Source organism: Diplotaxodon limnothrissa, linkage group LG16 (genome assembly GCF_057381915.1).
Source record: "Diplotaxodon limnothrissa isolate DT_005_m linkage group LG16, D_limnothrissa_male_GT1.1, whole genome shotgun sequence".
NCBI lineage: Eukaryota > Metazoa > Chordata > Actinopteri > Cichliformes > Cichlidae > Diplotaxodon > Diplotaxodon limnothrissa.
The window spans coordinates 37622177-37648533 of record NC_140611.1 but is presented as its reverse complement, the minus strand read 5'-3'; the positions used below and the strand labels follow the sequence as shown (position 1 = coordinate 37648533).

General features: G+C 40.4%; 2 protein-coding genes across 2 annotated transcripts in view; one reads left to right on the top strand and one right to left on the bottom strand.

The window, feature by feature from the left end:
- Positions 1–12781, bottom strand: part of tmem163a (transmembrane protein 163a) — a 72270-nt gene extending 59489 nt beyond the window's left edge. Inside the window, exons 1-2 of the mRNA XM_085374725.1 lie at positions 12580–12781; positions 3764–3883 (exon numbers count right to left, since the gene is read on the bottom strand). Coding sequence (XP_085230851.1) covers positions 3764–3883; positions 12580–12781 — 322 coding nt within the window. The remainder of the gene's footprint in view (positions 1–3763; positions 3884–12579) is intronic.
- Positions 12782–13850: 1069 nt separating this feature from the next.
- Positions 13851–25248, top strand: acmsd (aminocarboxymuconate semialdehyde decarboxylase). The gene is made up of 10 exons (XM_085374065.1): positions 13851–13984; positions 14928–14972; positions 22801–22897; positions 22987–23036; positions 23209–23445; positions 23586–23679; positions 23848–23943; positions 24117–24289; positions 24507–24605; positions 24986–25248. Exons 1-10 carry the CDS (start codon positions 13928–13930, stop codon positions 25046–25048), a joined length of 1011 nt encoding a protein of 336 aa, XP_085230191.1. The 5' UTR covers positions 13851–13927; the 3' UTR covers positions 25049–25248.
- The last annotated feature ends 1109 nt before the right edge of the window (positions 25249–26357 follow it).

Here is a 26357-nt window from a genome sequence, read left to right as displayed (position 1 = left end):
CATTGATTTCATCATCCTGTATATGAATATCAAAGTACTTGTCCATCTATCAGTGTGATTACCAAGATATAAAGGAAATGTTGTCGTCATCTTCTAGTTTCCTGTGTTTCTCAGTCACCGAGTTCATATAATTACCTGCTCACACTCTGCTGGACAGCTTAAAGCACAGAGATGTTCCTGCTCCTTTCTCTTCTGGTGTGGTCTGTGCTTTCTCTCTCAGTCTGATATGTCTGATAAAGCCTCAAAGACTTGTACCACTTTCACAGGTGAATACCTAACCACAAAAGGCAGCTTCTCAAGAGAGGTTGCAAGCTCACCCAGAGCAGCCAATCATGACCGAGACATTCGAGAGTCAATACAATTGAAAGTAAAGCAGAAGAGGCTTGCAGTGAACCCTTCTCCTTTCTAAATGTTAAAGTGCTGCTAAAGGTCACGGAAGGATAGAGGATTATTGCAGATTTCCACAGAGAGAGCTGAAGACAGAGAAGAAGAGGAAAAGGAAAACTAGAAGGGCAAAAGCTAAAAGGCTGGCAAAAACAGGATCCAAAAACGGAGTTTTGTTTAAACATGTCCACTTCAGGAAAACTCATAAAAGCTATATGACAGTAGATATTTTGCTTGTGACAGAATCAAACTATCTTTTGCCTTTGCCAGCAAATCACAGAGAGGGAAAAATGAGTAAGGAGGGAGATATATGCTGAGAAAACCCATGAAGATGAAGTAAACAAAGCAGAGTGTAAAGAAATACGTTGACAAGATGTAAAACATAAAAAATGGAAGATGGTGGGCCTGAAAGAGGGAGAAACTAGGGCACAAGCAGGAGGAAACGACGCGCTGGTATTCTTTAAAGTTGAGCCATCGCAACCACTAAATCCCCAACGCCGCCTGCCAGGACTCATCACGCCCGGTCCTGCCTCGTCCCCTGGCACCATCGTACCTTCCAGAGCTTCATTCATTCGTCCATAGCCATCTGCCTCTCTTCCCTCTACTGCAGGTGGCAGGAGAGGAGGTGGAGAGCAGTGCATTCATACTTTAATTTTCTGACCAAGTTCCCCTGACTTGTCTTCTCAGGGCTGCGTTTAGGAGACGTGGAGGTAAGCGCATCTACACATCTGGGTACCTTCTGCTCTCTTGTTCTTGTTTTTCTCACTCTCTCAGTTTAGAAGTTCATTTTTTAGTGGGTCATCCTGTTCTTCTGCTGAAGTCTCTGTTCTCTGTGCTGAGAGTCAAACAAAACACACACACACACACACACACACACACACACACACACCATTCTACATTTCGCCTCTTTCTCCTCATTCATCCCTGCACTAGCTTCACTCTGTGAGCTGTATTAATTCATGCCAGCATTGACAATATAATATTTATTTTTTTCTCATCTTGGTTTATTTTTACACATAGAGGTTGTATTTTTTTTTAAAATGCACTGAATGCTGATTACTGTGGGTCTGAAGAAGAAGTGCTACTCGTATCCAGATTTCATCAGCTAATTAAAACTGTGTTTTAATTACGAGTTGATATCTGTATTATAATATCCTTTTAAATATAGGTAGCGATTTTAGGACAATCTGTGTGGAATAATCTATTCAGCATGTTTTGAGGAGCTATGCTAAATGACCAACAACAGCACAAACGAGAGCAAAAATAACCCGTACTACTGGATGTTGCATGAAAGACAGACCACACCGTCCTCCTCCCCTGCCACCTTCTTCACCTCTTTGGGGATGATACCTGCTGGCCATAACACGAATATTCTGTCCAGTGTCTTGTGAGTGTGTCTTCAGGTCTCCTCCATGTTATCTCACATTATCTTTAAAGAGAGCCCAAAAACTCTTTAGAGGAGACTTTGTTTGCTAAATGGATCATTATCCATAGCTAAGGACCGAAGCACATTTTTACCAGTAAATCAACAGCTTTGTCTTTGGGCTTCACTGTTTTAGCTAATCACTGCAGACCCTGCCCTGGCCCAACTGTTGCCCACTTCGTTCGTCCAACACTCATGAGCAAGAATGCAAAACACTGCTGCTTATTCACTTGAGACACCAGCTCACTCCAAACTGGAGTGGACAAGCCAGCCTCCACCAAAGTGGAGGTGCTAATTCTCCTCTCTACTGCAAACCCCATCTACACATGTAGCTCCTGCTTGGAAAATGAGCTTGTGCTTCATCAATATTTACTTGAAAAGACAAAAGGCTTGAAAAGGTTGGGACACATCACAACTTGAATCTTAGCAGAATGAAGAAGCAACAACCCCTTTGTCACTGCAGACTGCGCCCTCACACATCCTGTAAGTCATAAGACAAGAAACTGTGTTGAAACTGTTGCACGCAATGTGAAGAACTTCCAAAAGCAAAAGCCTTTTTGTTCAAATCAGATGAAGTGAGTTTTAACTGCTGAGTGTGAGTTAAATAAGTAGTTAAAGAGGCATGAAGACAGTGGAATAGTTATTACAGCTCTCAGACTATATTTACTTCCATGTTAGACATTATATCGCTTACAAAGGCTTCGAGGATAAACCTGAATTTTGAAAAAGTAAACTTCTGTCAGACTTTATTACATGATTTGATGCTGACAAATTAGTTTTAAGCCGTGTAATTCAGAGATTATGAAATTACTACAAGTGCAGCAGAAACAGACGTAACCTCTGCAGTCTAGCTATGATGAAGAAACTGTTTACATCGAGCTTGCAGAATAATAGTCTATTTATGCCGAATCCTCACTTCAGTTTTTGTAAACAAAAAGGTTTATAGTGAAATTACAGCACTGTGCAAAAAGTCTCAAGCAACCCTCATTTCTTTGTATTTTGCTTCAAAACAGCCAGACTGTCTATGGACATTGGCTCCATGAGTGAACATCTCATTTTCATTTCAGACAAATGGTTTGTTTGTTTGTCTGTTAAACACATTTAACACTGACTTATGAATCATGAAGCATAAAAAAGACAACAACAGAAAACAACAACTCAAATGTTTGTACGGTGATCAAAGCCTGTAGCTAAAAATTCAAGCAGTTTCACAGCAACTCCTGATGTTTTCTTTGGAGCAGTAATGTGTTCAGTGCTCCGTCACTTGGACTCTGGTGTTATATACAATAGCTATGAATTTCTCCAACACAACAGCTGACAGAACACATCTGGTGAATTAATATCAGTCTTTGTTGAACCAAACACGCAGCATCAAACCAGAATTTCTGAATTAAAAAAAGGACAAACTGCTACAAAACACCAGCAACAAACAGCAAAATGTAGCGTTTAAAATCAATTTCTGAGATTCAATCACTTTATCATGTCAGCACAGGTATCAGACGCGCTCTTTGTGGTCATACACTCCAGACATGTGTGATCTGTTCATGTCCATTTCAAAACAGTAGCAGATGAAATGTGCTGGGCTTCAATTTGCTTCACTTTTATAACTGGGAAAGCTTTTAGAAATGCTATGAATTTAGCGTTTAAGCGCTTTAACTACGGAATCACTGTTCATTCATCAGCACATTTTTTATGGCTTGGTATGTTAGTCACATCGTTTCTCCTTTGTGTATGGTTTGGTTAAATCCAAAGTGCTAAATGGGATCTTTGTCATGAATTAAACCAGAAAAAAAAACGTTTTAACATTATACAACTAAGTATTTCAATCCTGAGTCTTTTCCAACTCCTTATGAGAGGGTTTTGTTTTTTTTTTACTTTAATGTGAGTTTTGACAGTAAAGTGAGAACTAAACAGCTCTATAGTTGCTAAATATGGCAAAAAATAGCAAAGTCTCACTGAAAGCTGCCACAGCCAGAATAAGAGTGACGACGATGGAGAGCCAAGACACCCAGAGCGCCTTCTTCCTGTAGTTCTGTGCTTCATGGGGCTTCAGGCGCATGCTGCTCTCCAGGAGACCTGCAGTCAGACACATAAACTCTGTTACAAGGACAACTCTCTCTTTTTTTGTCTCTGGTTTGCAAGGTTCATTTAATGAAACACTTTGTGATCAAAGGTAAAGTAGGTGGCAATCTGAGTTATTAATACACTTAAAAAGGCATTCAACTCTCTTTAATCAGAATCAGAATCAGAATCAGAATACTTTATTGATCCCTGGGGGAAATTATTTTTTGTTACAGTGCTCCATTTTAAACCAACATTAAGACAAGACAGACAATACGCTAACTAAGAATAGTACAATATATACATATATATACATACATACATACATAAGTCACTTATAAATAAATATTTGGAAAAGAAACATGTGTAGTTGTAGCAGCAAACAGTGTGTTAAGTGGATGCGTTGTACAGGGAGATGGCCACAGGCAGGAATGATTTCCTGTGTTGTTCAGTGGTGCTTTTCGGTAATCTCAGTCTCTCACTGAACGAGCTCCTGTGACTGACCAACATGTCATGGAGTGGGTGGGAGGTGTTATCCAACATTGTCTTTATCTTGGACAGCATCCGCCTCTCCGACACCACCTTGAGGGAGTCCAGCTCCATCCCCACAACATTGCTGGCCTTACGGATCAGTTTATTAAGTCTGTTGGCATCTGCGACCCTCAGCCTGCTCCCCCAGCATGCAACAGCATAGAGGATCGCACTGGCCACAACAGACTCATAGAAAATCCTCAGCATTTTCTGGCAGATGTTGAAGGACCTCAGTCGCCTCAAAAAATAGAGACGACTCTGGCCCTTCCTGTAAAGTGCTGTGGTGTTTTTAGCCCAGTCCAGTTTATTGTCAATGTGTACTCCAAGGTATTTATAGTCCTCCACAATGTCAACACTGACCCCCTGGATTGAAACAGGGGTCAAGTGTTTCCTGGTCTTCCTGAAGTCCACGATCAGTTCCTTGGTCTTTGCCACGTTGAGCTGCAGATGATTCTGCTCACACCACGTGACAAAGGAGTCGACCACAGCCCGGTACTCTGTCTCATCATCCCTGCTGATGCATCCAACCACCGCAGAGTCATCAGAAAACTTCTGAAGATGGCAGGTCTCTGTGCAGTGGCTGAAGTCTGTGGTGTAGAGGGTGAAGAGGAAGGGGGAGAGGACAGTCCCCTGTGGTGCCCCTGTGTTGCTAATCACCTTGTCAGACACACACTGTGGGAGACGTACATATTGTGGTCTTCCTGTCAGGTAATCAACAATCCAGGACACCAGAGAAGCATCCACCTGCATCGCTGCTAACTTATCACCCAGGAGGGTCGGCCTGATGGTGTTGAAAGCACTGGAAAAGTCAAAAAACATGACCCTCACAGTGCTCGCCGGCTGGTCCAGATGGGTGTAGACACGATTGAGCAGGTAGATGATGGCGTCCTCTGTTCCGAGACGAGGCTGATAAGCGAACTGAAGGGATCCAGGTGTGGTCTTACTATGGGTCGCAGCTGGTCCAGGATGAGCCTTTCCAGGGTCTTCATGATGTGGGAGGTCAATGCCACGGGCCTGTAATCCTGGGGGCCACTGGGACGTGGCGTCTTTGGTACAGGGACGAGGCATGATGTCTTCCACATCACCGGGACCCTCTGCAGACTCAGACTCAGCATAAACAGTTTATGAAAGACTCCACACAGCTGGGGGGCACAGGCCTTGAGGACAAGGGGACTCACTCCGTCTGGTCCAGCAGACTTGCCTGAGTGAAGTCTCCTCATTTGCATCTCAACCTGGTATTGAGTGAAGGTGATGGGTGGGGGAGGGGTGTCAGGAATCTCACAGGAGGCAACATGTGAAGAGAGAGGCTGGCACAGTGGTGTGGCTCTGGATTCCAGGCTGACTGCAGGTGAGGTTGTGGGGGTGGGAGCAGACACTGTGGTGTCGAATCTATTGAAAAACAGATTCAACTCGTCGGCTCTATTCTCACCTCCCTCAGCTCCCCTGCTGTTGGTTGGCCTGAATCCAGTGATGGTCTTCATGCCCCTCCACACCTCTCTCATGCTGTTCTGCTGGAGTTTCCACTCCAGCTTCCTCCTGTAATTGTCCTTAGCCTCTCTGATCTTGTCCTTTAGTAACACCTGGACCTTCCTCACCTCCTCTTTGTTGCCCCCTCTGAAAGCCCTCTTCTTGTTGTTGAGGAGGGCCTTGATGTCCTTAGTCACCCACGGCTTGTTATTTGGGTAACAATGAACAGTCTGAGCTGGAACAATGGAGTCGGTGCAGAAAGTTATGTAGTCTGTGATACACTCAGTAAGCCCATTGATGTCCTCGGCGTGAGGCTCACAGAGTGTTTCCCAGTCGGTCACCTCGAAACAGCCCTGTAGTTCCGCTATTGCCTCCTCTGACCACCTCCTAACAGTCCTGGTGGTCACAGGTTCCCTCCTCACAATTGGCACATAGCGGGGGGTGAGGTAACCCTGAGTAATTAGTTTAGTCTACTGAAAAAAAGCCTAAAGGCAATCATGTGTCTCTGAGTCCCACAGAGAAGAAGTGTTAAGATGAAATCTTGAAGATACAGAAAGATATTCTAATATAGTTTAATTCAACATTTTGCGCAAATAACTGGACTCGGGGTGTTTAGTACAGAGCGCTCAATGTAATAAAGGTTTACTGTGATCAGTAGAAAAAAAGAATAAAACAGAGCAGCTATAGCACAGTATGCTGGAGTTTTCCACAAAACTACCCGCTTTGTTTCAGGTACACTTTCAAAAGGGTGTCCGGTGGAAAAAACTCCTGGGACCACTGATGTGCCCTACTTTTCCAGTACATCCTTGTATAAGAAGAATCTCAGATTTCCTTCAGTGTGAAGGAAGGTCACTGTGAAGATCCATTTAAAAAGTTTCAGTGCAACACCATTTATAATGACTCAACTCCAAATGGCCCGGCAGACGTCTTCGTGGGTAATTATTATTGTCTTCTCATTCTATCACCTTCCAAGAGAGCATTAGAGGTTCATGGAATAATCTGGAAACACTGAACGGTACTGAACGGTAAACCGCAGCTCGTGTATGAAACACATCAACAGTGTCTGATATTCACCTTTCTTTTGAACCTCAACAGCACCCGTATCACTCCGCCACCAGCACTCACAAATTCAAAGCGTACGGACGCAGTAAAGTAGCTCCTGACTTTTAGTGTTAATATCATTGTTATTGTGTTATTGTAAATAACTAAAACTAAACTAAAACTACATTTAGACATGAAAACAACAACTACACTTGTGAAAAAAATGTAAACTTACTGAGACAATTTTCTTAATTTGAAAAAACTAACTAAACTAAAATATTGTAGCGGCATTTGTTAGCTTTAGTATTTATTAGTTTCATAGAAATGGAATAAATAATTCATGTATTTTAAATAAATCAAACTGTGATATTTTACAGCTTTATTGGACGGATTTATCAGGCAGCCCACAGACTACAGAGATGTGGTGTTAAAGAAAAAGAGAATAACTCTTGGTCTAGACATTCACATGAATTTCAGCCCTGCTGTGGCGTGAGACTTCCTCGCCTGAAGTCACAGACTAAACAGCCCAGATTCTGGACTGCCTGAAGCGTTTTCATTGTCATGAAATGTGAGGATGGCTCTGCAGAGTCATGCATTATTTATAAGTCTGAACTTTTACATCCAAAAGCGATTGTAAGGCTGTTTTCTTTTTTCTTTTTTTCCTGAAATGTGTCCTGGGGACTGTCACAGTCATCACAAAAACAAGTTGAGAATAGAAATTAATAAAGGGAAAAACGAGTAACTGTCAACCTGTGAACTCCCTGAGCCAAATGTTTGGAATGCAACTTGAAATCAGCTTTTGAGATTTGCTTTAAAATCGTCATTAGATGATAGTTTATGCATAATTAGTTCATATTCTCAGTTATTACTGCGATATTAAGAAAAATGTATATTTTTCCCACGCAGTAACACAGCTCTGTGTTTAGCCTTTATTGGAGCTGAGACTTTATTCTTCTGGTCAACTCCAATCTAAAGGTTACAGTGGTCACAAGCTCAAAACTCCCTTTAAATGGCAACACAGAACTGCGTCACAGACGAGGGAAAATCTGCTGATAAAAAGCTGACAAGTCATAAGATCGTTTCATAAAGTGAAAGTGGTTTTACTAAAGGACACGCCTGATGGCTGAACTTGTCTTCAGTGGTGCCAAATTAGAGAAAGAGGAGAGCTATGTTGGGGCTCAAAGATAAAAAATCATCTTTGAAAGAATGATGAATATTAATGCGGTCAGACTGAGCAAGCGCTTTGGTGAAATCCAGAACTGAATTCAAAATCCTGCTCCTCACATACAAGGTCTTAAATAATCAGGCCCCATCTCATCTTAATGACCTTGTAGTACCATATCACCCTATTAGAGCACTTCGCTCTCGCTCTGCAGGCCTACTTGTTGTTCCTAGAGTATTTAAAAGTAGAATGGGAGGCAGAGCCTTCAGTTTTCAGGCCCCTCTTCTGTGGAACCAGCTTCCAGTTTGGATTCAGGAGACAGACACTATCTCTACTTTCAAGATTAGGCTTCAAACTTTCCTTTTTGCTAAAGCATATAGTTAGGGCTGGACCAGGTGACCCTGAATCCTCCCTTAGTTATGCTGCAATAGGTGTAGGCTGCTGAGGGACTCCCATGATGCACTGGGTGTTTCTTCTTCAGTCACCTTTCTCACTCACTATGTGTTACTAGACCTCTCCTTCCCACTGTCACCAAAGTGCTTGCTCATAGGGGTCATATGATTGTTGGGTTTTTCTCTGTATGTATTATTGTAGAGTCTATCTTACAACAGCACCTTGAGGCGACTGTTGTTGTGATTCGGTGCTGTATAAATAAAATAAAATGAAAGTTGAAATAAAAATTGGTGACAGTAGGAATGAAAAACTCCCTTTCAACAGGAAGAAACTTTCAGCAGAACCAGGCTCAGGGAGGGGCGGGGCCATCTGCTGTGACAGGTTGAGGTGAGGGGAGGAAGACAGGATGTGTAGAAGAACACCAAATGTTGTTTACTGTCAATCTGTCCATGTTTTAATGAATTCAACTCAATTCCATTTTATTTATATAGCACCAAATCACAACAACAGTCAAGGCGCTTAATTGGATCCCTTCAGATTCACAGAATACATCACGCCACACATACCCTGAGTACATCCAACAGACTGTCAAATTTCCCTTCAGTTTCCACAACAGCATCATGTTTTCAGAGAAGCTTGTTGCTCAGCAGTCTTTGTTACAACCACATTTCAGAGTCGCTAAGTGACTCTTTCGCCACCGATGCCGTGACGTCAAATCAAATTAAGTCCATTACTTTTATTTGACTTCCTTTTTTAAATGAGACCTCTTTTCTTTTGTGAGTCTCCAGCTCACCCTGCACACAGGCTTTTCTTGCTGCCACCTAAGGCTGTTAGTCTTACGTGGGTGCAGACAGAAGGAGACAAGTCAGATAGACCATACAGCAACTCAGATATAATCCCTCACCAGATTCCCACCAGTGAAAGTTACCAACTGTTCCAAATAAAGCTTTGGTTTAGTTTCCAACTTGGTCCAGACTATACAAAAGCAGTTTGGACCCTAATAGAGATAAAGATTGTAAAACTATGTCTTTCAAAAGATACATTATAGCTTCAATATCTTTAATCAAGACAGAAAAAAGCCCCCAGTCTGCATGTAATTAGTTTATGAGGACTTAAACTTGATGTATTAAGTGTTTGATATCTTTTATGGATCTCGCAACAATAAGTTACTGATCAGCATCAACAGTTGTAAAAGACCAGCTAAATGCTACAATATCAATGAATCATGTTATATGGCCTATTTTATTTTATATTTGTTCTGAAGAAACTTTTCTTACAACCTGAGCTGAATGTGTTGTAAACAAGGTGCAAAGAGTGATTTTCTATGGATATTGTATAGTGCCTTTCCATTCTATTAGAGCACTCAAAATGATCATAAATTGCACCAACATGAAGTGTCTTAGTCAAGTGCTGAGCTGCTTCTAGACTACCCACTAGACCCCTCTCTTGAGTTTGAGTGGAAATGTATCAGCTTGAGATAGACACGGTAATTAGGAATAACTTGTATTGATTTTAAGAGACTTTAAAAAAGGGGGCAAAATTACCCATAACAGAGTCACCGGCTCTGTATATACTTCAGTGCAAAATCTTACTAAGTAATACACTGTTTTATAAATGACAAATAAAAATGACATGTGTTTTTTTATTGTTTACTATCAGTTAAAAGATAATATAATAATAACATCTGCTAATCAGTTAATAATTGGTTTGTAAACCATCTATGAACATTGGATTTATGGCATTTATAAAATTGTAACTAACGTTGCAAAACTTAAAATAGTAAGAAATGCTCTTCAGTAGCTCTGTGAACGATGTTTGGTAATTTAAAGTTGAAACTGGTGTTTTTTCAATACTTGAATTAAAGACAAAGAGTAAAACAGTGAAAAAAGTAAACTCAGTTAAAACCTTAACTGGTTAGTTAAGGTTTCAACTGAGATTACTCAGTTAAAACTGAGTAAACTCAGTTTACTCTTTTACCCTCAAGTCTTTTTAATTGTATTTTTATTTGCATCATTTTGCGACTGAATCTGCATAACAGTGAGAACCCTTAATCAGACATTTACAGCTCTAATACTTTATTCAGCTCATAACATTTTTTATCATTTGCTACAAAATATCACAGCAATTGGTGTTTGACAGCTGAAATAATCTTCCCCTACCTCCCACAAATAGCAGTGTGTGTGTGTGTGTGTGTGTGTGTGTGTGTGTGTGTGTGTGTGTGTGTGTGTGTGTGTGTGTGTGTGTGTGTGTGTGTGTGTGTGTGTGTGTGTGTGAGAGAGAGAGAGATAGATACTGAGGGGGAAGTAGGACAGCATGGTAAATCACTTTGCTCACATGATCTCCAGCTGGGGGATCAGACAGGAGGCATGTGCTCAACATCTCCTCGTACTCTGACTCACACACAAGCTTGTGCGCATTTGCGCACGTCTCTCTCTCAATGCTCAACTCCTTCACACCTTTCTCTTCTAAAAATGATGAACATCAGCCACACAGCTCAAACAGCAGATTACACATCTCCCATATGAACACATACATGAGGAAATACAAGAGAGATACTCCTGAGAGGGGTGTGACAAAACTGCTCCTAACCTTTTGTAACCCTGCTGTAAGCCTTACTATCATCGGTCATCAATATGTGCACTGTGTCATGTGTACATCTTCATTAGTAAGATAGATATATAGACAGCATTATTACAGGATACATTTATCATTTATGCAAATCAGAAGTGTGAAGACAAAAAGACTGGGGGAGGGGGGGTGAACGAGAGGCTGTGAAAGTGAAAAATACTGAATGAGTGTGTGTGCATGATGTACAGCAGCAGTGCTTAAACCACCATGCATCTGTTTCACTCGTTTCTTTGTTTGTTTATATGAAGTGTCCTCTTTTTTCTCTCCTTACAGATTTTTAATATTGCTAAAGTAATTACTTTCATTTATATCGCCTTGTTTGTTATCATGAGCGGTACCACGGCATTGTAAACATATCCCCACAAATTTATGGTCCGTTTTTGCAAGAATCTAAGACCTGCTGTTTGGGTTCATTGCAACAGCGCCCTCTAATGGCTGCAGTTATAATCAAAGGGACAGCAGTTTAATGATGTGGTTGCACAGCCATCGAGTCTGCACAGGATGGAGGTTAAGGTTGACAACAATGACACTAGACACAGAAGACTGCTGTTCTTTTTCCATTCCAAGCAGGAAGCCACTGTTCTGTTTAACAATGACTAAAAACAAGAGTCTTCTAACCATAACCTTAAACTTTCCATAAACATAAAAACTAGAGGCAAAGACATTGGGAAGATTGTTCAGGTTTTTTGGTCAGTTTTCTACAAAAAAAAAGGTGAATTTAACTGACGACAAATAATATTTTTAATACACACAATGTTAAAGGTGTCTGTAGTTCCAGTTTGTTCTTCTGCCACCTGACGTGTATCCTAAAAGCTATTCCAAGCTGGAGTATCAGTCTTGTCTCATCATTCAGTGTGATCCCAGACATGGATTTCAGCTCTTAGAAATAATCCATCAGAACATTAAAACATTTCAGCAGTTCATTATTATTGCAGACATGCTTGATCACATTGCAAGACTACTGGGAGAAACAGTATTTAATCAGCATGTCAGCAGATCCAATAAACATTCTTTATATTTAATAGAGTCTCAATTACAATACAGGCAATAAGTTTATTTTTTGTTTTTGAATTCTCTGAAGAGTTTTTAAAGTGATTAAGCAAACGCAAAGGCGCACTGGAGGGTTTGTGAAACATATAAACAACCAGCCTCTAGTTGCATGTCTTTTTAAAAAGGCAACTTTTTCCAGAGGCAATGTAGGCCAATGTCTGCGAATGAATGAATGAATGAATGAATGAATGAATGAATGAGTCTAAGAGCTGAAGCGATTTTAAAGCTTTAAACTTCACTTCGAATTTGGTCATTTGGTCTGGTATGAATCCTGCTGATGAATGGTTGTCATTTATTATTCAAGGAGCAGACTAAAAATATCTCACATGAGTAAAAATAACCATCCCATCCCCACAGGGCACGCACACACACACACGCACATGAGCATCCATAACTTTCACAATGCATCCCCAAACCTGCCATAGGTGTGTCAAGTTACCTTCTCCCTCCACCGTGTCTGTGATTTTCATCTCCTGGCCCACGGTGAATGACTCAGGCTCCGTGGGGGTTTTGGCTTGCTGGTGATTGTGGTTGGTGAAGCCATCCGGGGCGCACTGGCCGTTCCGCACCGTTGCCGGGCAGGGATCCACAACAGTCGGGTCTGGGACGGGGTAGGACTCTTGGGTCACCTGGTCTGTCATTCTTACTGCGGTTGTTTTGCTTTCAGTCTCAGAGGAAGATGAGGATGATGGAAAAAAGATTCACACCGGTTCGATAAGTGCAGCAGCCATCCAGCGCGTCCAATATGCCACCGGTGTCGACTCAGTTACGCAGAGGGGAGAGAGAAGTGATGGCGATAAGACAAGCTGGGAGATAACGGATTTATCTTCGTAGCATCAGCAGCGAAGCAACTCCCTCTGAGAGAAGTGAGCACTGTAGGATCAGTGCAAAAACCCTGCTGGCTGAGCCACTTAGACACAGTTTAGGGTTAGATGCGACAAAGCGATAAATTGCAGAGATCTACTGTGAATCAAGAAGGCGGTACCTTCAAGTTTCCCCCCTCCTCCCCTTCCTCTTTCTCTCCTCCTCCCATAATTCAGCTCTTAATTCAGAATCAGTACATGCAGTGACATCTGCCCCGAGTTAGCCAAGCATTTTTACACTTTCTCTTTGAGTTTGCTGTGATTTATACGCACAGGAGACCTGTAGCCCAAAGCCCAGACCTTTACACATTCAATAAGCTACCGAGCAACTTAACATTACCCTGCTGCCACAGATGTCCTTAATGCACGTTAGTAAATTGTATTTAACCATTGTGTTTTCTACTTATATTTGTGCCAGTATGTTTATGTTATTAAAGGGTTTTGCATCATGTGAGGGATTATTGCCCTAAATTCGATATGCTTGCATATTGACAATAACCAGTTTTGGATCTTGAACCCTGGCAGGTTGACCAACCTTAATCAGCCACCAGGTGGCATCCTCGAGCAGCGATATGTGCAAGCAATTAAATAAAGTTGGCTAATGAAGGTCGTTTCAGTACATTTCAAACTGTGCAGGCTAGCCACAGAAATAAGCTGCAGCCATGATGTGAAACCAAAATAATCAATTAAAGCCATGAGTGCAGAATTCAGGCTCAGTGTAACGAAGGCAGACAGTTAAAGGAGCGGGTTTACAGCCTCTGCTCTGGTTTTCTGTTTGTTTCAAAGATTGGGCAATAAATGTCCCAGCAGCAGACATTGGTCATTGGTTTCAGGCTGGGGGTGGGGAGTGAGTGTGCCCACAGTTTTTCCCAGGATACCTCGGCCAGCAGACCTTTACGTTTTCCGTGAATAATAATCATAAGGATGAAGGTTGATATTCACAATCATATTTTACCAAAGGAGTGGCCCGACCTGAAGCAGGTAGGAACTGTCACAGACAAGATGATTTGACTTTTAATGTCACGGAGCTCCAGTGTTAAATAAACCCACAGTCTGTAGATGAGATCTCACGTGAAGTGGGTCAGTGGGTTTGAGAAAAACATCTTTGTGTCACTTCCCTGGCAGATGGAGCTTGAACCGGGGCTATTAAATGCTACTAACGTTTAATATATAGACTTTTCAGCTGGCTTGTCAGCAGGGAGATTAAAAGTCCACTGCATAAATCTGTCCTCTATGGATGGTTAAACTTTAATCAATAGACCTTGGACTTGGTTTATCTGTTCCTGCCCTTATGTCTTTGTCACTGCCTGGCTAATCATTTCCCACATTTAAAGCTGAACAGAAGACATGAGCTAAATCGTGTCTGTAAGAATCTTTTGCAAAGAATGTGATATTTAAAAATTTACGTTGGCTGGAGTTGGTTAAAGGGCCCTAAGCATAACATTATTTGAACTTGAGATCAAGTCCACAGTTAAACTGGCATGATGACATTTCATTTAAAGCAACCTTTCACTGAAACAGCTTCTTGGGGCCACAGATCCACACATCAAACACGGATGTAAAACCCATCTTGCAACTGGAAAAACAGAAGCTCCTCAGTGGCATTATCCAAGTACACAGTACAGCTGATCTGCATGGGTATGAAAAGGGGCTTTTCTGCTGTATTGCTCACGTAGCTCATCTGCAGCTTCATTTGTATGCAAAAAGTGTCAGCATGCTCAAAAGGCAATATCTTTTAGGTATTCAGGGCACTGGAGTGGCCAGTCCTGTAGGATGATGACCAAACCCTCACAGATGGGATAACAAAATCTACATTTTCTATCAGAATGAAACAACAAATATGCAATCAAATATATGGCTGATATTTATATGTGATGCTTTTAAACTCTGGGTTTGTAAAACCTGTATTTTTTATGTGTTTCAGAGGTACGGCTATGATGGGTTTGTCCAGCTTCACCATCACTGCAAGGTAAGTCACTATTTCCTCTGCTTTCCTGTGCAGCTACAGACAGGGTGCAGGTGCAGGAGCACTTATGCACTGCACTACTTTGTTGAACACACAGCAGATTCATCCCAGCTGGCGACTGCACCCACCCCGCAGACCTGCCAGGCTGGTCCTGGCTATGTGAGCAGCTGCAGAACTCAGCGAGGTGACACAGCATCAGTCAAGTGATTCGGTTCAAACAGCCGTAACGCAGCCCGATACAGAGCAGCTTGGCAACTTTTAGCCCCAAACATGGGCTGAGCATTTTAGTAACAGCAAAGTATACTTGACAACGAACAGTCTATTCTTCAGAATTAATGCCTAAACTTGGATAAGCAATGAATTTGTGCTTGTGTGCTTCGTATTAAACATCTTAGAGGAGTCCAGGCCTTTTGGATTCACCCAGAACATTTGCAGTAATATCAACTGTCTGCTGCCATCATGTGGCTCAGTTTTGTTAGCAAATGTAAAAGTTACAACATGTGCTTTAAAACCTAACCTAACACAAACCTAATTTCAAAAAGGCTGGGACACAGCATGAAATGTATCTAAAAACAGAACGCAGTGATTTGAAAATCTCATAAACCCATATTTGATTTACAGCAGAGCATAGAAAACATATCTACTGCTTAAACTAGGAACACGTACCATTCATTTTGAATTTGATGGCAGCAACACATCTCAAAAATGTTAAGAAAGGGGAGATGGGGCCATCTTTTCCACTGTGAAGCGTCCCGTCTTTATTTGGTCTGTAAATGTCTGGGAGCTGCTGGACTTTTGGAAGAGGAGTGTTGTCCCATTCTTGTCTGGTGGAGGATTCTAGCTGGGTCTTCTGGCAGTCCCGTGTCTTCTTTTTAGATTTTGATTTCATGTGCAAAATATTTTCAGCTGGTGAAGGTCTGGACTGCAGGTACAGCAGTTCAGGACTCAGACTCTTCTACTACAAAGCCATGCTGTTGGAATAGACACAGTATGCAGTTTGGCGTTGTCATGCTGAAATATGCAATGACTTCCCAGATTAAAGACGTCATATCAATAGGAGCATATATATGTTCACCTAAAACCTGTATATAGCTTTCAGTATTGATGGTATCTTTCCAGATGTGTAAGCTGGCAATGCCACAGGAACTAATGCACCCCCGTACCATCACAGATGCAGGTGCTTTAAGTGGGTGTTGAAAACCAGCTGGATGGTCCCTCTCCGTATTAGTCCAGAGGAGGAAAAGGCCATTTTTTCCAAAAGGAATTTAAAATTTAAACTAATCCAACCACAGAACAGTTTTCCATATTGCCTCAGTCTATATTAAATGAATGAGGACTGATGGCTGATGTTCACATATGGCTTCTTCTTTGTATCATAGAGCTTTAACTTGCATTTGTGGATGACACAGTGGCTAGAAGTGTTCCTAAGCCCAAATCACATGCACTGATTTCCATGACAGAATCGCCCCTGTTTTTAATGCAGTGCCACCCGAGGGTCTGAACATCAGTGACATTAGCACAGATTTTTTTGTTTTGTCCAGATTCTCTGAATCCTGCTTATATTTTGGAATTTATTGTTGAGGAACATTGTTCTACTTGTAGACTTCTGAGAAGGTCTTCCTGTCTAAGATGCACATATTTTATGTGAATACAGGGAGTGCAGAATTATTAGGCAAATGAGTATTTTGTCCACATCATCCTCTTCATGCATGTTGTCTTACTCCAAGCTGTATAGGCTTGAAAGCCTACTACCAATTAAGCATATTAGGTGATGTGCATCTCTGTAATGAGAAGGGGTGTGGTCTAATGACATCAACACCCTATATCAGGTGTGCATAATTATTAGGCAACTTCCTTTCCTTTGGCAAAATGGGTCAAAAGAAGGACTTGACAGGCTCAGAAAAGTCAAAAATAGTGAGATATCTTGCAGAGGGATGCAGCAGTCTCAAAATTGATTGATTGATTGATTGAATCTTTATTTTGAACATGTTGAAAAAGTATAAAAAAAAAAATAGAATTAAAAGAGACAAATGAACAAAGCAAACAAAAGGAAAACGAGCAACCACAACTCCAAATAACGTCCATGTTCAAAAAGGAGCAGGAAGAAGCATAAGCTTATTTAATCCCACCCCTTTTCCACTATCTAGTATCAATAGACTACAGAAATACCTCCTTGTAATTACATTATATGTTATGTGTAATTTTTTTTTTTTTTTTTTTTTTTAATATATACACATATATGTTTCTATCTATCCATACCTACATATATACACACATACGCACATATACACATTTTCAATAACCCCATTAACACCTGAAGGATACACAACCTACAATTTTATATATATATATATATATCACTAGGAGTCCCAGGCTTCTACCTTTCTACCTTTAAAACCCACCACCAGCCAAATGGCTGGTAGGCTTTTAGCTAGGCTTTAGCTTCAGCCAAGTGGAAGCTAAATTGGCTAGTCATTCATATGTAAATTAGACAAGAACACCCTATCAAATCTCTACCTTTTCCCTGTACCCTGTAAAAACCATATCCTTAAACCGCTTTTTAAACTGCGCCATGCTTGGACATTGCTTCATATCTTTACTTAGTCTGTTCCACAGCTTCACTCCACACATAGAGATGCAAAAACTTTTTAATGTTGTATGGATACGAGGATGTTTTAAATTTAATTCCCCCCTCAAATTGTATCCCTGTTCCCTTTTAGAAAACATTTTTAGAATATTGTCAGGAAGCAGGTTATTTATTGCTTTATATATAATTTGTGCTGTGAGAAAATGAACCAGATCTGTGAATTTTAGAATTTTTGATTTTAAGAATAGTGGATTTGTATGATCTCTGTAACCAGTTTTATGGATTATCCTTATGGCCCTTTTTTGTAATATAAAGATTGATGATAGCGAACATTTGTAAGTATTGCCCCAAACCTCTGCACAGTAATTCAAATACGGTGCAATCAGGGAACAATAGAGAATGTGGAGTGATTTGTGGTCCAGAATGTGTTTTACTTTACTCAAGATTGAGACACTTCTTGAAATTTTGTTATGTATATGATTTATATGAGACTTCCAGTTTAATTTATCATCTATAATCACACCAAGAAACTTATGTTCAAGTACTCTTTCAATTTCCACACCATCTACATGAATCTGCACTTGTGCATTTCTAAGGGAATTCCCAAATAAGATAATTTTAGTTTTACTTAGATTTAGCGATAGTTTGTTCCTGTTAAACCATTTTTTAATTTTGCACATTTCTGAAGTAATTGTATCCAGCAGCTCCTTTAGATTCCCCCCAGAACAAAAAATATTTGTGTCATCTGCAAATAATACTAATTTTAATATATCAGATGCCTTACAAATATCATTTATATAAATAATAAATAATTTTGGACCCAGTACAGAGCCTTGTGGAACACCACAAGCAATGTCCAAGCATGATGAGGAATGGACACCCAGCTTCACAAATTGTTTCCGGTCACTTAAATAATTTTTCACCCATTGCAGTACAACCCCCCTAATCCCATACCGTTCCAGTTTATTAATTAATATGTGATGATTGATTGTGTCGAATGCTTTCTTGAGATCCAGAAATACTCCAGCTGCATACTGTTTCTGATCTATAGCATTCGTAATCTCCTCAATTGATTCGATTAATGCCAGAGATGTTGATCTTTTTGATCTGAATCCATATTGACTTGACTGTCAGAGAGTAATTTATATTTATCTAAGAATTTGTCTAATCGTTTATTAAACAGGTTTTCTAGGATTTTGGAGAATTGTGGTAGTAAAGAAACAGGCCTGTAATTTGTGAAGTGGCGTCTATCCCCGGTTTTATACAGCGGCACAACTTTAGCTATTTTCATTTTGTTTGGCACTTTTCCCGTCTGAAATGATAAGTTGCAAATATATGTTAGAGGTCCTACAATTCCTTCAATGACCTTCTTGACGATTTTCATGTCAATATCATTACAATCAGTAGATGTTTTATATTTACACATGTGTACAATGTCAATTATTTCTTTTTCCTCCACTGATGTGAGGAACATTGAGTTAGGGTTCCTATCAATCAGGTTTTCACTACATTCTACTGATGGCAGTGACTCAGGAATTTGTTCTGCCAGTTTTGGTCCAATATTTACAAAATAATGATTAAAGCTGTTGACCTTATCAGCAGTGTTTTCCATAATATTGCCATTATCGATAAAGTATTGTGGATAACTTTGTTGTCCAGAATTATTTTTAATGATACCGTTTAAAACATCCCATATTCCTTTCATATTATGTTTATTGTTGTTCAATATTTTACTATAATACTCCTTTCTACATACACGTATAATATTGGTCAACTTATTTTTGTATTTTTTATATTTATTTTCAGCTTCTTTTGTTCTTTGTTTTAGGTATTCCCTATAGAGTGTATTTTTCTTTTTACATGCATTTTGTAAACCCTTAGTGAGCCATGGTCTATCTGAATATTTGTGCTTTCTGTTGTATTTTATTGTTGGACAGTTTTTATCGTACAACTCCATGAATATTCTTAAAAATATGCCATATGCAATATCAATATCAGCTTCTTTGTACACCTTGTCCCAGTCCTGATTTAATAGATCGTTCTTAAATGCAGTCATAGTTTCTTCTGTCCTTACACGTCTGTATCTCAGTTGTTCTTCATGCTGATTTTTCTTATAATTAGTGTCATAAACTGCAAAAACTGGTAGGTGATCACTGATGTCATTAATTAATATTCCGCTCACAATGTTGTTTTCCATATTGTCAGTGAAAATATTGTCAAGTAAGGTGGCACAATGTGGTGTAATTCTGCTAGGCCTGGTTATTTTAGGATGTAAACTCAAACTGTACATAGTGTTTAGGAATTCGTCGGTCATTTTATGCTTTTTTGGATTCAACAGGTCAATATTAAAATCACCACAGATAAACATAACTTTTTGATTTGTTTTAGAGAATATTTCCTCTATGAAGTCATTAAATACTTGAATACTAGAGCCAGGTGTTCTATATATACAGCTAATTATTACATTTTTTTCTTTTTCCTTATAAATTTCAATTGTTATACATTCTAGTAAATTATCAATTACAGTTGTCATACTTTCTACCACCTTGTAGTTTAGGTTTTTATCCACATACACAGCTACTCCCCCTCCACTCTTGTTCCTTCTATTTACAAAATTCACTTCATATCCCTCCAGTCCAAAGTCCATTCCTTTCTCCGCATTGATCCATGTTTCAGAAATGGCAATAATTCCAAATGGATTTGTCAACTCATTTAGATATTCCTTTATATTGTTGAAGTTGGCATACAGACTTCTGCTATTAAAATGGATTATTGATAATTTATTTTCCGTGTTGATGGTGTGCTTAAACTGTTCATCAGTGAAGTAGCAGCAGTTACAGCTGATGTTGTAGAAGAAATTATTTTCCGGGTCTATATCCTTTTCTAAGTCTAGAACATTATGGTCTGTGTATCGAAATGTTCTCAGTTCCAGATTATCATAAAGAGAATTCCAATGAGTTATGTTGATATTGTTGCCGGATGCAGATGAAGTTCTTTTGGACTGTGCCATGTGTTGTGTTGTGTGTCACGTCACATGTGTATTCATACCTCCAGAGTAAGTTGACCTCAGTATTTGTCCAGCTCTTCCATATTTCTGATGACCAACACTTTGGCTTGTTCCGGTGTTCCATTGAGTTTAATGAATACTTTGCAGTTGGTGGTCCATGTATTTTGAATTTTTCCCTGTTTCTTCAAGTAACGTGCTTTCCTGGCAATGTCCGCATTTCTTTTTATCAGATGTTCGTTCATGAAGACATCGGATCCTTTCAGTTTCCTTCCTTGTTTTAACAGTGCTGTTTTCTGTTTTCTGTTTGCAAATCTCACAATGATGGCTGGTTTGTCACTGTCATTTTTTCGGGGTAGAGGGTGGCAAGCCTCAATGTTGTTATAATCCACTTCCACACCTTTGGACCGTAGAAAGGTAACCACTTGATGCTCCGTGGAGTTGACATCTTCCTCTCCTGGCCCTCCTACATTGTCAGTGGCGACCGCCCGGGCGTATGACCGGGGTTTGATGCGAAGCCCCGTGATGATAACATCGTTCATCCGGGTGTACTGCTCCAAATCCGCCACTCTGTTCTCCAGGTACGCCAGCCGCCGATCCTTCTCGGCGTTCTGGATGCGGAGAGCCTTAACTTCCTCGACCAGGTCCAGGATGGCTTTCTGCTGCAGTTTGACAGTAGAAATCTCCTCTGTCATAAACTCCAGCGACTTCTTAATATCGTCTCCTTCCTCGGCTGACAGAACTTTTTTCGGGCCCATGCTGAGAGACGCTCTCGTAGCTTTGCCGTGACGACCGGCTAGCTACTTCCCAGCTTCTGAAGCTTCTGATCAAGCTTCTGAAGCGTGATCATCGAACAATCAAGCGTTTCATTCAAAATAGTCAACAGGGTCGCAAGAAGCGTGTGGAAAAACCAAGGCGCAAAATAACTGCCCATGAACTGAGAAAAGTCAAGCGTGCAGCTGCCAAGATGCCACTTGCCACCAGTTTGGCCATATTTCAGAGCTGCAGCATCACTGGAGTGCCCAAAAGCACAAGGTGTGCAATACTCAGAGACATGGGGGTAAGAAAGGCTGAAAGACGACCACCACTGAACAAGACACACAAGCTGAAACGTCAAGACTGGGCCAAGAAATATCTCAAGACTGGTTTTTCTAAGGTTTTATGGACTGATGAAATGAGAGTGAGTCTTGATGGGCCAGATGGATGGGCCCGTGGCTGGATTGGTAAAGGGCAGAGAGCTCCAGTCCGACTCAGATGCCAGCAAGGTGGAGGTGGAGTACTGGTTTGGGCTGGTATCATCAAAGATGAGCTTGTGGGGCCTTTTCGGGTTGAGGATGGAGTCAAGCTCAACTCCCAGTCCTACTGCCAGTTTCTGGAAGACACCTTCTTCAAGCAGTGGTACAGAAGGAAGTCTGCATCCTTCAAGAAAAACATGATTTTCATGCAGGACAATGCTCCATCACACGCGTCCAAGTACTCCACAGCGTGGCTGGCAAGAAAGGGTATAAAAGAAGAAAAACGAATGACATGGCCACCTTGTTCACCTGATCTGGACCCCATTGAGAACCTGTGGTCCATCATCAAATGTGAGATTTACAAGGAGGGAAAACAGTACACCTCTCTGAACAGTGTCTGGGAGGCTGTGGTTGCTGCTGCACGCAATGTTGATGGTGAACAGATCAAAACACTGACAGAATCCATGGATGGCAGGCTTTTGAGTGTCCTTGCAAAGAAAGGTGGCTATATTGGTCGCTGATTTGTTTTTGTTTTGTTTTTGAATGTCAGAAATGTCTATTTGTGAATGTGGAGATGTTATATTGGTTTCACTGGTAAAAAGAAATAATTGAAATGGGTATATATTTGTTTTTTGTTAAGTTTCCTAATAATTATGCACAGCAATAGTCACCTGCACACACAGATATCCCCCTAAAATAGCTAAAACTAAAAACAAACTAAAAACTACTTCCAAAAACATTCAGCTTTGATATTAATGAGTTTTTTGGGTTCATTGAGAACATGGTTGTTGTTCAATAATAAAATTATTCCTCAAAAATACAACTTGCCTAATAATTCTGCACTCCCTGTATGTTTCTGGGATCATTGCAGTCAGTTATTTGCAAGTCTCACAGCATCACAGCTTTTCAAAAGTAAGGTTGTAACTGACCAATAACACAAAGAAAATCTGTCCAAAGATATTAAAAGAAACTAGAGCTGATAGTGGTCTTAATGTTGTGTTTTAGGGTGAAGCAAAGATGATGAAGGATGGGAAGGTTTTCCGGGTAATACAGGAAAACTGCTGGGATCCAAATGCTCGCATAAAGGACATGGATAAACACGGTACATGCGCAGACACAAATGACACAAAGTTTGGTAGTTTCATCCTTTAATCAGTGACTAAAAGCAGCATTTCTTTTCACGGCCTGCAGGTGTCACGCTGCAGGCCCTTTCGACCGTTCCTGTGATGTTCAGTTATTGGGTAAATGCACAGCCAGTCACAGCAGATTTGGTCAAAAGCTGTGTGACAAAGTGGTGTCTACTGTGTGTCAGATAACTGAGTTGTGCCTACCACTAAACTTTGCAATACTACAAGCTGCTTAATGATCTTCACAGATATATTTGTGTATATTCATCGTGTCTTTTGATTGCAGGCTAAGCCTCACGACACACTCGATCTCTGTGTCCTTTTGAATGACGACTTGGCTAAGACAGTGCGTAGCCAACCCAAGAGGTTTGTGGGCCTGGGCACGCTGCCCATGCAGGCCCCTGATTTAGCTGTGATGGAGATGAGGCGCTGTGTGAAGGAGCTAGGCTTCCCTGGGGTCCAGATTGGGTCGCATATCAACAACTGGGACCTCAATGCCTCTGAACTGTATCCCTTCTATGCTGTAAGACTTTACACACTTGCATAATAACATGGGGTTATTGTGATAGTGTTTTTTAATTATGCCTACATTGGTTCCAATCATTTTTCTTTATAATTATGGCCTAATTTCTTATTCATTTCTTATTCTGATAAACACTACAGGAAGCAGAGGAGCTGGGCTGTTCCATATTTGTCCACCCATGGGACATGCAGACAGATGGGAGGATGGCAAAGTATTGGCTACCCTGGCTAGTGGGTGAGGAGGATACTGGAGTGGGAACAGAACATACTGACTATTACATCTGGTCCAGCCAACTAAAAACAACACTAATATTAAAACAAGCCAGCTTTCATGTGCTATTTAGTGCATTGTGATGGAAAAATAATAATGTTTATATGTTTTTAAATGTTTTTCTTTCCTTAGGTATGCCATCTGAGACAACCATGGCCATTTGCTCGATGATATTTGGTGGTATCTTTGAGAGATTTCCAAAACTGAAAGTCTGCTTTGCTCATGGAGGTATAAAAAGATAACACCATGCTTATCATTTAGTTTACTATTAATATCACAGCAGTATATAGAAAACATTAGGCAGCCAAATTTTCAATGTATTCTTCCTTTATGCTCTTCCCTTAAGATGAAATAAGTGTGTTGATATTTGACGTTTAGTGCCTGTGTTCACGTGTATCCAGGTGGCTCTTTCCCATTCACTGTTGGCAGAATTGAACACGGCCACAAAGTCCGCCCTGACCTTTGTGCAGCTGACAACGATGCCAGTCCACGGAAATACCTCGGTTCTTTTTACACCGACTCCCTGGTGCACGATCCCGCCTCCCTGAAGCTGCTCATTGACATCATTGGAAAAGTGAGCTGGTGTCCAACATTCATTCATTCCACGAGTCACACCTCTTTGGTGGCGAGAGAGGATAGATTCAAAACACACTGAAGAGTACTGACTAAACACAGAGAATGTGGACTGTGAGAGTGTATGCTGATGTGTGGAAACACTGATGTTTTCAGGATGGAGTTATTCCTGCTTTCACCAAATCTTCATGTGCTAAGTTCACATTTTCCTGTTCCAGGATAAAGTGATGCTGGGAACAGATTATCCATTCCCACTTGGTGAGCTACAGCCAGGATCACTCATCGAGTCGATGGATGTGTTTGATGATACACTAAAGGTAGCATTATTTTCCTCTCATTTACTTAAGCAGCACAGGAGAAAGGGTTTGTCATCATGGTGGACTCTACCACACATGGAAAGAAAGGAAAGCCACCCATTGTACATCATGTAAATCCTGAACCATGTTTATTGAACACTTAACAAAGAAAACAAAACCAAAGAAAACTCTAAAACAAATTTAACAAATATATGTGTTTTCATTTGTGTATGTGTGTATTTTTCTTTAGATTTAAAAAACAAATCACACTGATGATATAGAGGCCCCCCAAAAACTCATGTATCCAATATGATATACTTGGCATTACAGTTTTTTTGTATATTTTAATGACAGATTTTTTTAATATCTTCAAAATAATGACTCTCTCTTTTGTGTTACAGGATAAACTGCTTGCTGGAAACGCACTAGAATTCTTAGGACTGAAACGGGAGCTTTTTATGTAACATGATACTGAAATACCACCAATGGTCATTAAGTACAAAGGATTTTTTTTTGCAAATATTTGTGTTTGAATGTTTTTTTTTTAAAGATTCTAATTATGGAACATTGTTATTCATGTTTATCATCAGAAGGTAAGCATTGTACTCATAGAAGAGACAGCTGATGTTGCTATTTTCAGAATGTAAAAATGTAATGTTATCACTCTAAGTTAGAGTAATTACGGTATAGTAATTGTAATGTTGTAAATGTAACAGGTTTTTCCATCTGTTTGAAGTTGCAGCGTTTCAGTAGGCTCTAAATAAAAATGTTAATATGATGCAATAGGCCGCTCTGCTGCTTTGCTTCTTCGTCACTTGTTTTGAAGCAGTATTCTTCTTTCTTATAGTAAAATAGCTTTGGACAGATTCATCTCTCGGGTCTTTGCTGACATGGACATAATCAGTGATGGGAATAACGGCGTTACAAGTAACGGTGTTACTAACGGTGTTACTTTTTTCAGTTACGAGTAATCTAACTAATTACTATTCCTATCGTTACAACGCCGTTACCATTACTAACAAGAAAATGCAGTGCAAACAAGTGGTTGAAGCTGTCCGCAGCTTACCGCATCTTATATCAGTTGCACGGAAGTAGCTGTAAGTAATCTCCCGCGGGCAGCAATCACTTTCTGTCCGACCATCACTTTTTGGCACAACACCTGGAGCTAAGGGGCAAAACAATCATATGAGTGCTGCTGTTTGACTGAGGAAGAATAAAGTAGTCGTGGTAAGCCAATCACATGACCACTTCAAGATGACAAAACAACAAGGTGATATATACCAGTTTTTAAATTGTGTTGATAGGCCACATAAAAGAGTCATGATAAACAATATATACGCAGCGTTTTTTCCTCAATAGTTTTGTCACGTTTACTGTCTAAGGACAGCGCAGCAAGCACTCTGCTTATGAGCAAAAAATTTAAAAAACAAAACAAAACAAAACAAAAAACAGCCCGTTGTTTTGGTGAAAAATGTCAACCAATCAAAAAATGATATGGCAACATGACATTCGGTTGTTTAGGAAGAGGGGGAAGTTTTAGGAGTGACAGCGAGAGAGAGAGATAAAGACAGCAGAAAAAGAGAAAGAGCGAGTTTTGAGATGTGAGAGATTTGTGACGTTTAGTGTGTTTGGAGTGTGTAGTTAGGTGTTGTCTTGTGTAGTTAGTGTGTAGTGTTGTGGATAGTTTTGTGTTGTGTGTCAGAACAATGAGGCGACTGCTGTCTCCAGGCAGAAACAGGAGTGATACACCTGCTGCTGTCAGACCTGCAGGTA